The 15,858-nt window shown below is 39.2% G+C and overlaps 1 protein-coding gene across 4 annotated transcripts in view; it reads left to right on the plus strand.

The window, feature by feature from the left end:
* TBC1D31 (TBC1 domain family member 31) overlaps window positions 1-15,858 on the plus strand; it is a 67,174-nt gene that overhangs the window by 3,959 nt on the left and 47,357 nt on the right. For all 4 annotated transcript variants that reach the window (XM_034668577.1, XM_034668579.1, XM_034668576.1 and 1 more), the window contains exons 2-4: window positions 3,243-3,358; window positions 6,935-7,113; window positions 14,050-14,201. In XM_034668577.1, the coding sequence (XP_034524468.1) occupies window positions 3,243-3,358; window positions 6,935-7,113; window positions 14,050-14,201 (447 nt within the window). The remainder of the gene's footprint in view (window positions 1-3,242; window positions 3,359-6,934; window positions 7,114-14,049; window positions 14,202-15,858) is intronic.

Genomic DNA, 15,858 nt, shown 5'->3' on the forward strand with positions numbered 1-15,858 from the left:
TCGTCTGCCTCTTCCTTTGCTGAAGAATTTTGTACAGAAGCAGTTAGGTGGGACTGACGGAGGGGGTCATCCCCACAGTGGGGGTAGGTGCGAGGGAGAACCGTGTCCGCCTGGCCAGAGTCAGAAGGTGTCTGTGTGGGGCATGAAGCAATCATGGGAAAGACAGGAGGCTTTGATCGAGTGAGTAAATTTGTTGAGGATAAGGGGCCAGGTATCTAACGACTGGAAAGGGGAGTTGCACATATGGAAAGGTAAAAATCTAGAACAAACCCTGGGGTACTGGATTGGAATTAGGTATATCTGTGTGCATGGCCGGTTTTGAATATATAGACGTAAAAATAAAGAGAAGTGTGTGTGAGCGAGCGAATGCATTATAGGTATACATGTTTCCTACCTTTGTCCACTTGTGGGATCTGGGAGCAACAATACCCCAGTAGCAATGAATACACCCAGTGCCCAGTTCTGTTCTAAATACCACAGTCCACTAATAGTCAGGGATCCTTGCAGAAACAGTGAGCCTGGAACATCTCATAGCCAGAAAGGAAGAATTATTCAAGGAAAGAGTGTCCAAAGGGCATAGGTGTCAGCTTAAAAGAGCTCCTTCTTGCCATATTGGGAGACACTTTGAGTATCCAAATAAATAATGATAGTAAGGGGTCATAACCCATTGAGTAAAATAGAAATCTATAACTTCATGCCGTAGTCAAGAAACAATTTAATGAGAAGGGATACTCGCAGCGTCACAGAGCAGCTCCCCACAAAATACTTACTAATCATAGAGGGGGAAAGGTTAATTTTGCAGTGAAGAAGTCGAGCAAACACTACCTTATCAAATGATTACACAAGTAGTGGGACAAACCAAAATCCGTGCGCCACCTGACAGGGCGCAGTGGGAACAGCACAGTACCACTTCTGTGGTATTCCTGCGGGGGACGTGGACCTGAATCCAATCAGTGGAATCATCAGACAGACAAAGCTCAATTAAGGGATTGCATGACGAGATGGCCTGTAATCTTCCCGAGGGTCAAGGTCATGAAAGTTGTAGAAAAACCAGAAGAATTATTCTGGTCTGAGGAAGACTAGAGACATGACAAGTAAGGGTATGAGTCTGAACTGATCCTTTGCTGTCAGGGACATTGGGGACAAGTGGCAAAACTGAATGGGGTTGGAGGATTAGGCGATGGTGATATATAAATGTAATTTTCTGATTTTGACAGTTGTATTGTGATTATAAAGGAGAATTTTCTTGTTTGTAGGAATTATGATTTCGGTAACTTATTCTCAAATAGTTCAGAAAAAGAAGAGGTCGTATATTATTAATTTCTCTGTGGTTTATTAGATATCTGTTAATCATTGTTTCTGCTCTTTACCAAAAAAAGTAATGGTCACAATTCTCCCACCCTTTGCTCTTGCCTAATGCACCCTGCCAGTTCTCCATCTTAAATCCATAAGACTGTCTCTTCTCTGTTCCCACTGCTAAAGAAAACAAAAATTGCTATTCAGGGACTCTGTTACTGAATAATGGACTTCAGCATTAATGATGCTTTCCCTTCGTTTGCTCATCAATAGTTATTATTTTATCAATAGTTATTCTCCCACTCTCCTCCAGCTTCCTTGTCTTTGCCGGCTTCCTTGTCTCCTTGGGTATGACCCTACTCTTACTCAACTCCCTGGCCCCCTAACTCATGCGAAAATAGATACTTTCAAGCTTCCCTTCCTCTTCCCCATTGCAGCCTCAGATATATAGCCATCCCTGTGGTTGGCTTATTCATAAAATAAGTGATCCTGATTTCTTCCAGTGCTCATCTCGATATTCTGTAGTCACCCCTGGGAGTTGGCACCCTGAGTGTTCCTCTCTTTTATTTGTCCACTGTCCCTTTACTATCTATAAATATTCACAGCCAACCAAAGGACTGAGTGTCAGCACTGAGACTTGAAATCAGGCCTGCTTGGTTCTAATGCCCACCATGCTGGGGTCCCCCGGAAATCTTACTTGCCTAACCCACTGGTCTCTCTGCAGTTCTCATCTTACTAAATACTCGTCTTCACCTCTTCCCTAGAGTTTTTTTTTCTTTTGCTTCAAAGTACGGCTTTTTCCTGATTTTTCTACTTCTCTGATCATTCCCACCCCCACTAGTTTTGCTGACTCTTCTGCCAGTGCCTACCCCTTTATTGTGCTGCTCAGGCATCTGTCCTTAGCCTGCTTCCTTCCGTGTTCTCCTTCCTAATCTCATCAGCACCAAGCCTAAGGCTTCAGCTGCCGTGTAAATACTGTGAACCCAGATCTACTTCTGCGTACTGGGTATCTTCTAAACTAGGCTGTCCAGTGCAGTAGTCACTAGCTGCATCGAGCTTTGGAGCCCGTGAGAGCTGGCTAGTCCAAATTGAGATGTGTTGTTAGTGTAAAATACACACTGGGTTTAGAAGACTTAGTATGAAAAAAAAAAAGTAAAATATTTCAATTTTTTATTGATTAAATGTTGAAATGATAATAAATATGTATTAAGTAAAATATGTTACTAAGATTAATTTTACCTTTTTCTTTTTACTTTTGCAACGTGGCTCTTTACTTTTGCAACTGTGGCCCACACTGTATTTCTTGAACAGCACAGCTCTAAATGTTTTGCAAAGGCCTTGAACTCAACATATTTAAAACCCCTGAACTTGTCCCTCTTCTGCCCAATCTTGAAAACTTGATTTTTTTAGTCAAACTCTAGCTGTGTGCCAAGTACTCTGCTATCACTTAGCATATGTTATTCCATTCAATCAACATATTAGTTCACTTAATCACTTAATCATCTCTTTTCTTACCTTCATCTTGCACATGAGGAATTCCTGATTCCTCCCTCTCCACCTCATGCTCGATGCATCACCAGCCCTTCTCCCACTTGACTCCCGACTCTTGTCCTGTTTGTCCTTTCCATTTTAGACCCGCAGCTCTGGTTGAGATGCTCTGTGGTAGCTTGCTTCATGATCTCTTCTTTCTATCCATTTGCTGTTGCTGCCAGACTCCTCCTCCTAAAAGATGTGGCTGGTCGCAATTCTGCTGTGCTTAAAACCTATTAAGTAAATTCCAAATTCCTGTATGTGGCAGACAGCACTCTTCATAATCTATTTTTGGCCTACCAAAATGAGGGTTCATTTTTCTGGGTTTCATTTTCTTCATCTCTAAGGACTCCTCCAACGTAAAATTTATGATTATTGGAAGAATTTCTGATACTAATGCAGTGATCTCTTAATAGGTTTAATCTTGTTCAGCGAACAGCACAAGCTTGCACGGCTCTGGCCTTTAATCTCCGTAGGAAGTCTGAATTCCTTGTGGCATTAGCTGATTATTCTATTAAATGTTTCGATACAGGTAAGAAGTCCTCCTATTTATCTTTTGAGTAAGAGTCAAATTTAGGCTGAGGTACTGCAAGGAGTTTGCCAGTCTGTCTCACTGCAGACATCAGCTGCAAATTTGGGGGTCCTGGGACCATCCTCACATCAGATCAGCTGTCTACAAACTCAGGGTTCCCCACAACTACCCTCAGGTTTGGTAATTCACTTGAATGACTCACAGAACTAAAGAAAGCACTCTGCTTATGATTATAGTTTTAATGCAGCAGAAGGATACAAATTCGAACCAGCCAAAGGAAGGACACATAGGGTAGAATGTGGGAGGCTCCCAGAAGAGAAGCTGCCATTATCCTTAGGGACATATTACCCTCCCAGCATCAGATAATTGGCCATCCATGCTGAGTATTGCCAAACCAAAAATTCACCTAACCTCTGATGTTCAGGGCTTTTTATGGAGGCTCCGTGACGTAGACATGATTGATTGGATTATTGCCCACCAGTTTGAACTCAAATTTCCAGCCCTCCTCCTCTCTCTCGAGGTCGGGCGGACATCATGTGGCCCGAAGCCCTAGCCTTCCAATCACTCCCATAGTTGGTCTTTCCTATGTGGCCAGCCCCCATTCTGAGGTTCTCTCCTTAGATAAGCCAGCTCCTGTTGCCTGTGGGGCCTCCCATGAATAACAGAGACACCCCGTCACTGGGGAAACTTTAGGGGTTTAGAGATTGCCTCCCAGGAACTTGGACAAAAGCCATACCTTTCTTTGAAGCCCCAGTTCCTTAGTACGTAGGTACAAGAATAATAACTTTCTTAATGTATCCTATGCATTTTATATCACATCGTATATTTTTAGAGAATTTAGAGTTCTACAAATTGAACCTCGTAGGAAAAAAGATAACCGTATTTTGTTGTTGTTGTTATTAAAGTAATTGATAGAATATGTAGAAAGATAATGATAACCAGGGCGCCTGGGTGGCACAGTTGTTTAAGTGTCCGACTCTTGGTTTCAGCTCAGGTCGTGATCTCAGGGTGCTCTCTCTCTCTCTAATAAATAAAATCCTTTTAAAAAAAAGAAAGATAATAATAACCATAGTAATATTTGTAATAGCTAACACTTATATAGTGTTTACTCTTTGCCAGGTACTGTTCTATGACTTTATACATATTAATTTTAGTTGTCATAAAACCCACGGGTGTGGATAGTGTTATCTCCATTTTGCAGATGAGGACACTGAGCATAGAGGTGGCTTGACCAAGGTCCCATGGCTTGTAAGCAGTGGAGCCAGGATTCCTGACCTGGCTTCCAGGGCAGGAATCCTGGCTCCAGCGGCCCCGCTCTTAATCACTGCTATGCTCATTGTGTGTGTAAGAAGACAAACTAGTCATCCTTTAGTAATGCCCAGACACAGTCCATGTTTTTATAGTAGGGACCTATCTTTCCAGTCTGTTTTTTCTGCATGTACCTCTTTTACATTCTTTTTTTTTTTAGATTTTATTATTTATTTGAGAGAGAAAGTGAGCACACAGGTGCACAAATGGGGAGAGGGTGGGGCAGAGGAAGAGGGAGCAAGGATCTCAAGCAGACTCCCTGCTGAGCACAGAGCCTGGTGATACGGGGCTCCATCTCACAACCCTGAGATCACGACCTGAGCCCAAAGCAAGAGTTGTAGGCTTAACCAGTGGAGCCACCCAGGCGCCCCACCTCTTTTACATTCTAACAAACATATGATCATCCTATCTAGACTGTTTTGTGGAATCATTTTCTTACCTGGTTAAAAATTCATGCAGTGTTTTAAAAGCAGCATGTAATACTCCACCCTGTAGGTGTTGGCAGTACCATAATTACTAAACCTGTTACCTATCAATGGACTTTAAACTGTCTCCAGTTTTTGGTTACAGACGGTGCTGTCACAGAAATTCTAAAAAACTAAATGTTTGTACTCACCTGTGATCGCTTCCCTTGGATCCCATCCATTCTCCTCTTCTCTCTTCTCAGGTCCATCTTCTTACAGTCTCTTCTGTCTGTTGAACCCCTTCCCCCGGCAATGAAGCCCCTTCTTACGACGTTGTCTCCACCTCCCCGACTACCTCCGTCTTCACTGCTAAATCCCACTGCTTCACAACCTCCAGCAGTGGATTCTGACTCTCACTTCCCCCACTCCCTACTCCTCTAAGGTCGTTAGTAACCTCTGATTGTTGAAACCCTCTTTGTACTTTTCACTCTACCTCTCAGTAGCACTTAGCACTTTGCATTAGGGCAGGACCTTAGTTTCCATTCTCTCTCCTGGTTCTCCTCCTACCTTTCTGACTGTTTTTTACTAGGCTCCCTCCTGGGTTATTTTGGTGGTCCCTAGAGTTTTGGATTTTTCACTCAATTAAAAAGCAAAAGTAGAGGAACAACCCACATGGCTTGTCAACTTTTAATTTTGCTAAATGACATTGGAAAAAACCATGGAACTTCATTTCATGAAACAAGATTTTTTTTTTAACATAAAGGAACTCAGAAGGATATAATACTCGATTAAAAGGCAGTACTTTAAATTTAGCTTTATGAAAGCCTCATTTCTTTATCCTTTATCCTTTATCACTGAAGACCAGTGAAAAATTGATCATTAACTAATGCCAGACTTTAGACTGGTGTTTGGAAACTACTTCTCTCTCCCCAGGGGTTTCTCTCTGTTCCCTCTGTTTTCAGTTTTGACCTACTTTGTGTCTTAATGCTTCCCAGATTTACATCTTGCTTTTGTACTATTCTCAGTTTCTTGTTTCTGGAGGAAAAAATTCTGATCATGAAAGTAAAACATACCTACCATAGCAAACTTGGAAACACAGGAAAATGTAAAGAGAACATAAAAATCATGTATAATTCTATGAGCTAGTGATAATTGTGACGTTTTTGGTATTTTCTCTGCCGGGCTGTTTTCTGTGCTTCTCTCTCTCACATGCATGCACACAACTCAGGATCAGTTTTAAAAATCAAATTCATGATCTCTTCTTCCCACACTGCCAGTTCTGTTTCTCCTCACGTGCTTCCTAAATTGGTTACTAGTATTGCCATCTAGCTAAAACCACTGAAGATTTACCTCGTGTTTTATTTCAACACATCTGTTTGATCACAAAGTCCTTTGAATTTCTCCTTCATCGCTCTTGAATTTGTTCCTTTCTCCATCGTCACATTTTTAGTTTAGACCTTCCTTATCTCTTCCCTGGATTATCACAGCAACAAGTAAATCAGTTGTCTAATCTCTTCCTTCTTTCCAGTATATCCAGCATGTACCTTTGAAGTGCTCGCTCTAAAATACACACCAGATATGATACGCTTATACATAAAACTAAGCCCCCAAGAGAAAGCTCAAACTCCCTACTGTCACACTGAAAGCTGTTCTTAAGCCCCTTTTCATTTGGCCTTATCTCCTCATGTATTGGTGATATTCATGTTACTAACATGTTCCATCGTGCGTTTTATCAACTGGCCAACTAGGCTTTTACTTTTGTGGATGTTAATGAAGGTGTCTCATGAATACCTAGCCATCAGTCGAGTCTGTTCTTGGATACTATGTAGTGTTTTACCTGTGAAACTTTTACTTTTTACCACAGTTACCAAGGAGCTCATTAGCTGGATGAGAGGACATGAGTCATCGGTGTTTTCAATCTCTGTGCATGCGTCAGGGAAATATGCCATCACGACTTCTTCGGACACGGCCCAGCTGTGGGACTTGGATACATTTCAGAGGAAAAGAAAGCTGAATATTCTACAGTCTGTGGGTATCCAAAAGGTCAGTGGAGGTCTGGCGTATCTCGGTCTGTTGTGCTTCTCAGACTGGTTTCTTTTCTTTTCTTTTTTTTTTTTTTTAAAGGTTTTATTTATTTATTTGACAGAGATAGAGACAGCGAGAGAGGGAACACAAGCAGGGGGAGTGGGAGAGGAAGAAGCAGGCTCATAGCGGAGGAGCCTGATGTGGGGCTCGATCCCATACCGCCGGGATCACGCCCTGAGCCGAAGGCAGACGCTTAACCGCTGTGCCACCCAGGCGCCCCCAGATTGGTTTCTTGATCACTAGGATTTATAGGTGATTTAAGAGTCATGAATGATTCACTTTGTCCCACATAGCTCTGTTCTCATAATGCGGCAACACGCAAAGCAGAGACCCACGGGATTGTAGAGGTTGCCTATGGCTACAGTTTATCACTTACTGAGTTTTTGCCTTAAAAAATGTCAAACATAGGTTTTTAAGAATTTCACAGTGAGGGTGTTATACGCAACTAATGAAGCATCAAACTTTACATCGGAATCTGGGGATGTACTGTATGGTGATTAGCATAATATAAAATAAAATTAAAAAAAAAAAAAAAGAATTTCACAGTGAACACACGTACACCATTAGATTCTACCAGTAACGTGTTCCTATACTGTCGTTTACTGTACTTACGTTATTATACTCTATTATGGATCTATCCATCTCTCTGTCCGTTTATTGTTTTTCTTTTTCATTTAAAAGTAAATTGTGACGTCAGTATACTTGCCCATAAATACTTAAGCCTGAATTTAATCGACTAGAGTTCACTATTTGTTGATATGAAATTTATATATAATGAAATGCACAAATCTTAAGTATTCATTTGTTAAGTTTTGTCAAATACATACACCTTTGTAACCTGTGCAAACTTATTACTATCAACGTTCCAGAAAGTCCTCTTCTATCCCTTCTCAGGGAAGCACTATCCTGATGTTTTTCTACTGTAAATTAGTTTTGTCCTAAAATTTGAAATAAATAGGGGTTCCTGGGTGGTGCAGTCGTTAAGCGTCTGTCTTCAGCTCAGGGCGTGATCCCGACGTTCTGGGATCGAGCCCCACATCAGGTTCCTCCGCTGGGAGCCTGCTTCTTCCTCTCCCACACCCCCCTGCTGTGTTCCCTCTTTCGCTGGCTGTCTCTCTCTGTCAAATAAATAAATAAAAAATCTTTAAAATAAAATAAAATAATAAAATAAAATTTCAAATAAATAGAGCTAGTCAGTAGCGGTATGTGTAAAGCTTTTCTCCTTCTGCGTGATGGTTTTGAGATTCATCCTTGTTGTTGGACATTTCAGCAGTTCATTCCTTTTTATTGTTGATCACTATTCCATTGTATACGTACATCACTTTTTTAAAAAGATCCACTTTTTTTGCTTTTAAGGCTTAATTTTTTTTTCCATTTGATTAGCCTAATACCGTTTTCAGGATTGTCTGCATCTCCCATGTGATTCATTCTGTAGCTTCAGGTTATACTATTCATGCAGTATTGCTTTTAATTTCTTGGTCATTAACGTGAACAGCTAGCAGTGCATGTCAACCAGAAATTTATTTTGTAGTCTCCGTGGAAATCTCAGAGTTCTTGAGATTGCCTTTAATAATTAAAAAAAGATAAAAGTTGTAGCCAGCTTATTCCTCAGGGGTTTAGGCCAAATATCTTAGTAGGTCTTTTCTTCTTTAATTGCTTCAGCACTAAATTGAATTCTAAATTCCAAAGAAGAGCACATTGGGAATTGAACCCGCAATGGAAACAGAGTATGAAACAGCGACACAAAAACCATCTGTTCTTTTTACCATGAAATTAAAATTACTAGATGCTGGATAGTTGCCAATTCTAACCTTGCTTGGTCATTTAGACATTTTAGTTTAAACGATAGGACTCCAGATGTTAGCGACATGAGAATAAGATTTAGAAAATGTATGTATAGTATGCAGTAAGCATATAGGTATATTGTTCTAAAATAATAGAACATCAGTCTCTACAGTACCTGCAAACTTTTTCTCAAAGGACCAGACAGTAAATATTCTTAGTTTTGCAAACCAAGAACAAAATTGAGAATGTTTATACTTATATAACCATCTACAGTGAAATAATTTTAAAATGTAAAAACCATTCTTTTTTTTTTTTTTTTTTTTTCTTTCTGTTCCTACTGCTCTTAGCAGTTGAAATAGCCTCTGGCCATCTATGCTTTCTTTTTTTTGTAAAAACCATTCTTGGCTCCTGCGCTATACAAGAGCTGAAGGGGCCAGATTGTTGCCACTCCTGGCTTATTCTGTTTAAAATAGGAAGTAATTGTAAACTAATCTTAAAGTAAAACTTTTATTCTTATGAAGTTTTTACTAAATCTATGTTTTTATTCCAGGCTCTGATTCTATAAAGAGAACTTTTGTGACTTTGTGTGTGTGTGTGTGTGTGTGATAACTGGTAACAAATGATGACATGAGTCTAATTTTATGATGGCTCTTTTTAATCTAAAATCGTCTTCTACCAGAGCACCTGGGTGGCTCAGTCGGTCAAGCGTCCGACTCTTGATTTTGGCTCGGGTCATGATCTCAGGGTGGTGAGGTTGAGCCCTGTGTTGGGCTCTACCCTCAGTGGGGAGTCTGCCTAAGATTCTCTGTCTCCCTGTTCCTCTGCACCCCCCCCCACGTGTGTCCTCTCTCTCTCTCAAATAAGTCCTTCTACCGTTTTTTTTCCCATGACATTATTATTTAGTCATTTATTTATTTTGAGAGCAACCAGGCCAGTTGTCCTGGAAAATGCCCCAAATTCTGAATTTGTCTTACTGTTCATCATTATGTCACTTAACTTATTTCATTTGTATTTCTGGTAAGCCAGAAGTTAAGTCTAAAGTCTTGAGTAGATTCCTGTTCAACATTTCGACGAGCTATTTACCTCATATGTAGGATGCAGATTGTAGCAGCAGATACCTTCGGGTTGGCTTCAGGACGGAATATGATCGCTTATACTGAGCACCTAGCACCTGCCGTGGTGGAGCAAGTGCTTATAACTAAGTCAGCTGCAGCCGCTGCTCCTTCTGCTGTTGTCTGTTGTTCTTATCTGTTATCTGGTTCTCCTACGGGATTATCTCAGTGCAGTTAGGTGTCTTTTTAAAAAGCTGTAAGGTTACTGTTGTATTTCTTTTGAACTACATGAAATAGATGAACAGTACCTCATTAGCAATTCAGAAACCCAAAAGTTTTCAAATAACTCACTTGGTGGCAAAATCCGATCTCGCCTGAACTCATTTGGCAGCAAAGCCTGAACTGAATTGACCGGAGGCTGAAATGTTAGTATGTTTGAGTAATGGAGTGTTGCTGCGGGTCACCCAGGGGTTCTATATACTGTTCCAGAATATACATCATATTACCTTTATCAGATTGGAAATAATTCTGAGTTCTGGAACACATCTAACACCAAGGGGTTCAGAAAAATAACTATGGACCTTTGATTTCAAAATGTTTTTCTTTTTTTTTTTTTCTTTCTTAAGGTTTTATTTATTTATTTTGAGAGAGAGAGAGTGCATGCACATGCACAAGCGGGGGAGAGGGGCAGAGGGAGAGAATCTCAAGCAGACTCCCCGCTGAGCATGGAGCCCAACCTGGGGCTCTGTCTCACCACCCTGAGATCATGACCTGAGCCGAAATCAAGAGTCAGTCGTTTCACCGACTGAGCCACCCAGGCGTCCCTGATTTCAAAATGTTTTTAAATAACCTATCATTAAATAACCTATCATTCCAACATCTTTCCACTGGTTTTTGTACCTGGCAATAGGAATAATCAATACCAGTAGCAATAAATCCCAGTTGTTGAGTATTTATTATGTACCTACCACTTCGTTTAGTTATTTTTAAACTTAAATAATCCTAAAAGTAAATACTATTCTCATTTTACAAATGGGGACTCTGAAGTTCAGAAACATTGCATAACGTGCCCAGTGGCACCAGGCTCACTGAAGACTTGGAGTTTGAATCTAAGCCTGTCTTACTCCAGAGTCACTCCATTGTACCGTACTGCCTCTTGGGTAAGCCAAGTACACCTCTTCATGTTAGGAGATTTTGATTATTTTGTTGATGTTCGAGGTAGAATATTTAAATTAAATATTTAGTTTGGGATTTTTGAATAAATCCTAGGGTTTCTGATTACTGTGGTTCAGTATGTGTTGCAAAAGGTTTTGTGATGGATATGAGAAAATTAACAAAGAATGTGTTACTAAACTTAATTCAGTCTCTGTGTACAATGGGTGCTCACTAAATTTCTGCTGAATTGTGCATTTAACTTAACTTGCTCTTTATTATCTTACTGAACTCTCAACTTTGAAGAGTTCACATCCCTCTCAAAAGTACGTTGGAAAGCCTAGGATTTTTGTATTTTATAAGAATAAACTCTAGCCCCACCCTTTTACCCACCCCTCCAAAAAGTATAGTTTGTTAGTGCTTTTGAAGTTTTTTCTAAGCTTTTTATGATTGTCAAGAGATGACACTATCTAAATACTGACATGATTCATTAGGAACAATTTTATAATCATTAAAATCTGGCAATTAAAATCACAAATCTAGTAATGAATAATCATGTAGGCAATAATCTATCACAGCTATTCCCCTAAAATAGCAGTTGGTGTTCATTAACTTTTAAGCTTTTGCTTCTCCCAGTAGGAATAAACTTTATTACTTTTCTAGAAAAATATTGCTAATTATAATAAAAACCTTAAGTCACTTTTTTCAACATTGGCTTTCAAACAGCATTTCAGTGCATTAATTATAGATCACAATGTATTTATTGCATATTCTTTCAGTAGGACCTTTCTATTATAAATCTTCCTGAATCTGTTGGCAAACAATCTACCAGAGATTGTCTTTGACAAAGTGAGCCAAGGACAAAAGCGAGGGTTGAATCAGGCAAGGACAGCAGTCGAATTAGCATTTTTTATTGTGTCTTATTAGCATTAACACTGAGTAGATTGTTTTAATTAACCAGTAAGTCCCCTAGTGCATCACATATGCGTGTATATATGGGTTGTGGTTTTTTAGCACTATTTGTTATTTTAAAAGATACTATTATATGTATATGAGAAAAATAGTTCATGATAATAGCCTTCAACTATTGTTATAAAAATTACAGATTTCTTGGGCACTTTGGTGGCTTGGTTGAGAATCCAACTCTTGATTTCAGCTCAGGGTCGTGAGATGGAGCTCTGTATCGGGCCGTGCTGGGCGTGGAGCCTGCTTTAGATTTTCTTTCCCTCTGCCCCTCCCCCCACCTCTAAAAAAAAAAAAAGCAAACTATTAAAAAAAATTACGGGTTTCACTCCTGTGAAATTTTTATAGTAACATCATTAACTATTATAATCATTTCTTAACGGTATACATATAATAGGCTGGGTTACAACACAAATTGATTCATGGCAGATTTGGTGTTGAGCCTGCTTTTCCCCTGGAAAGTCATTTTTGGCCTGCTCCCTCTCGTTGCTGTGATGATGGCCTCCAGATTGTAAATACTCGAGACACTCCTGTGTTCAAGACATTGAACACTTCATCCCCAAAGAATGTAGCATTTCAGAGAAAACAGGCCTCCTTCTGACACTAGGAAATGGTGAAGGTGTGTGACCAATCGGGTCAGAATGAGAGGCTATAAGTTGTCCAGGGTGATCTGCCTCCTCAGTGGGGCCCTGTTGCTCTCCAACACAAGACCAAATCATATAGTCTTAAAAAATAATAAAGCTTGTAAAGACAAACTGGCGGAAACAAGGATAAAACATGTTCAAATATAAAGTGTTACAATAAGCTGTAACGCAGTTAAGAAGCCTATTCTAGATGGGAATCAAAGAATAAAGAGCGAGAGATGTAACTAAGGATTTAACCATGTGAAATGTCCCAGGCTCTTTAGGGAGATTATTTTGAGAGGATGAGCAGGAATACTGTGTTCTTAGGGCATAGATTTCTTCCATTTTCTTTCCTTCTTTCTTTTCCTTCCCTCCCTCCCTTTGTCTTCTTTACACAAATGACACACAAAATCATATTCGAGGCCTTGACGTTCTTATGAGAAAATGGTGAATTTTAACTAAAATTTCGTATTATCAAAAGTCAGCATTGTTCAGGGCTTACGTAATAGAAAAATAGAAATTAGAATAAAATGGTTATGTCCAACTTTGCTCTCAAGTTCAGTTGCAATCGTCATGGAACTTTACATCAAAAACCAGGGATGTACTGTATGGTGACTAACATAATATAATAAAAAAAATTATTATTAAAAAAATTAAAAATAAAAAAATAAAATAAATTGAGTGACTAATAAAAACATCGTGGTTTTGTTTTCAACTTTTTACTTTTATAAATAATGCTGAACAAACATTTGTATACATTTATCTTAAAGCACTTTGCTGAATTTTTCTTACAAAGGATTAGCTCTTAGAAGTGGACTAGTTCAGAAGAGTTACATATTTTCAAGACTGTTGAGATACGTTGTATAGTATCTGTTAACTAGCTTTTATTATCAGCAGCCAGGTAGGACAATGCCCGTTTCCTATACTCTCACCAACATTTAATATTTGTAATCTTTATGAGTAGTTACTATTTCATGTCTTGTGTTTGGTAATATGTAGTTTATAAATAGAATACATATGTTAGGGGGCGCCTGGGTGGCTTAGTCGTTAAATGTCTACATTCGGCTCAGGGCGTGATCCCAGGGTTCTGGGATGGAGTCTGTCATTGGGCTCCCTGCTCACTGGTGAGACTGCTTCTCCCTCTCCCTCTGCCTGCTGCTCCCCCTGCTTGTGCTCTCTCTCTCTCTGTCAAATAAATAAAATCTTTAAAAAAAAAAAAGGGAAGTAATTTTTTAAAAGAAAAATTGACGACTTGTATGATTTTAAATGTAAAGAGGGCTCTGGGCTATATGAACAATAACTGTTTTTCTCCCTCGTAGGTTTTCTTTCTACCGTTAAGTAATACCATCCTCAGCTGTTTTAGAGATAATTCCATCTTCGCCTGGGAATGTGATACACTTTCTTGCAGATATCAGTTGCCAGCTCCACCTGAAAGCTCTAGTATATTATACAAAGTATTTGCCGTGACCAGGTAACATGCATTTCACTTTTTTTTAAGTTTATTTATTTTTTTTAAGTAATCCCTATATACGCAAATTCATGACCCCGAGATCAAGAGTCACACACCCCTCCAGCTGAGCCAGCCAGACACCCTAAGTGTACGTTTTAAAAATTTTTTAATTCAGTTGGTAACATGTAGTGTATTATTAGTTTCAGAGGTAGAATTTAGTGATTCATCAGTTGCATATAATACCCAGTGCTCATTCCATCATGTGCCCTCCTTGATGCCCATTACCCAGTTACCCCATCCCTCCACCCACCTCCCCTCCAGCAACTCTCACTTTGTTTCCTAGAGTTAAGAGTCTCTTAGAGTGTGTCTCCCTCTCCAGTCCAAATGTACATTTTTAAAACACTGAGAATTTTTAAGAAATCTAGTTTCCAATAAAATTTTACAAATTTTCATTCTGGTTTCAATATCTTACTGTCATATGAGAAGATATTCCTTCAAACTTATATATGTTCTGTAGAACTTTTTAATTTATTGTGGCAGATTTCAAATGTATATGAAAATATAAAAATATAGGAAGCCCTCATTACCGCATTCCTGTTAGCTGCAATAACTTATTGGCGCTTTTATTTTATCTATAACTCAACCTGTTACTACCTCCTACTACCTACTGCATTGCCTTAAAGAAAAGCCCAAGTAATATCATTTCATCCATAAATATTTCAGTGTGTATCTCTAAAGGAAAGGGTCCTTTATGGAACATAACCATAGTACTATTGTCACTTCTTTTTTTCAAGTTTTTATTTAAATTCCAGTTAGTTAACCTATTTTCACACTTCTTAAAAATGAATAATTTCTGGGGCGCCTGGGTGGCACAGCGGTTGGGCGTCTGCCTTCGGCTCAGGGCGTGATCCCAGCGTTATGGGATCGAGCCCCACATCAGGCTCCTCTGCTATGAGCCTGCTTCTTCCTCTCCTACTCCCCCTGCTTGTGTACCCTCTCTCGCTGGCTGTCTCTATCTCTGTCGAATAAATAAATAAAATCTTTAAAAAAAAAAAAAAGAATAATTTCTTAATATTGTCATATATCCAGTCTTTGGTCAAATCAGGAACCAAACAAGGTTCACACAGTGTCTTGGATGATATATCCCTTTTTTAATGTTTTCCTTGCAATTTATTTGTTAAGGAACTGATCATTTGTCATATAGAACTCTCTGTATTTCAGGTTTTGCTTTTTGCATCCCTGCGGTAGTGTTTAATAGGATCCCTTCTTGTTTGTGTTTCCTGTATACTGGTCACCCCTCTATTTCCTGTAAATGGGAGGCTTGGTCTGATTCAGGTTGGATTAGGGTCAGGAAGACATGATAATTATAGGTGGTTTGCATACCTTCATCAGACGAACATTTCTTTTCTAAAATTAGTGGCCATTGATGATTATGACCTAGAACCAGTATTGCATTAGAGGTTAGCAAAATGGTGCCACACTAATTCTGTCATTCCTTCTTCTTGTATTTACTAGAAGCCTTCTATGGAAGCCTTCAATAGAAAGGAACTTCCTCTCGTCAACTCTTTGGTTACTTTATAGCTGCAAAGAAAAGGCAGGATAAATGCTTGATTTCCCTGTCTTTTAAAAATAAATTTAAAAAAAAATTTTTTTAAGTAGGCTCCACACCCAGCGTGGA

This window comes from Ailuropoda melanoleuca, chromosome 9 (assembly GCF_002007445.2).
Source record: "Ailuropoda melanoleuca isolate Jingjing chromosome 9, ASM200744v2, whole genome shotgun sequence".
Taxonomy (NCBI): Eukaryota; Metazoa; Chordata; class Mammalia; order Carnivora; family Ursidae; genus Ailuropoda; species Ailuropoda melanoleuca.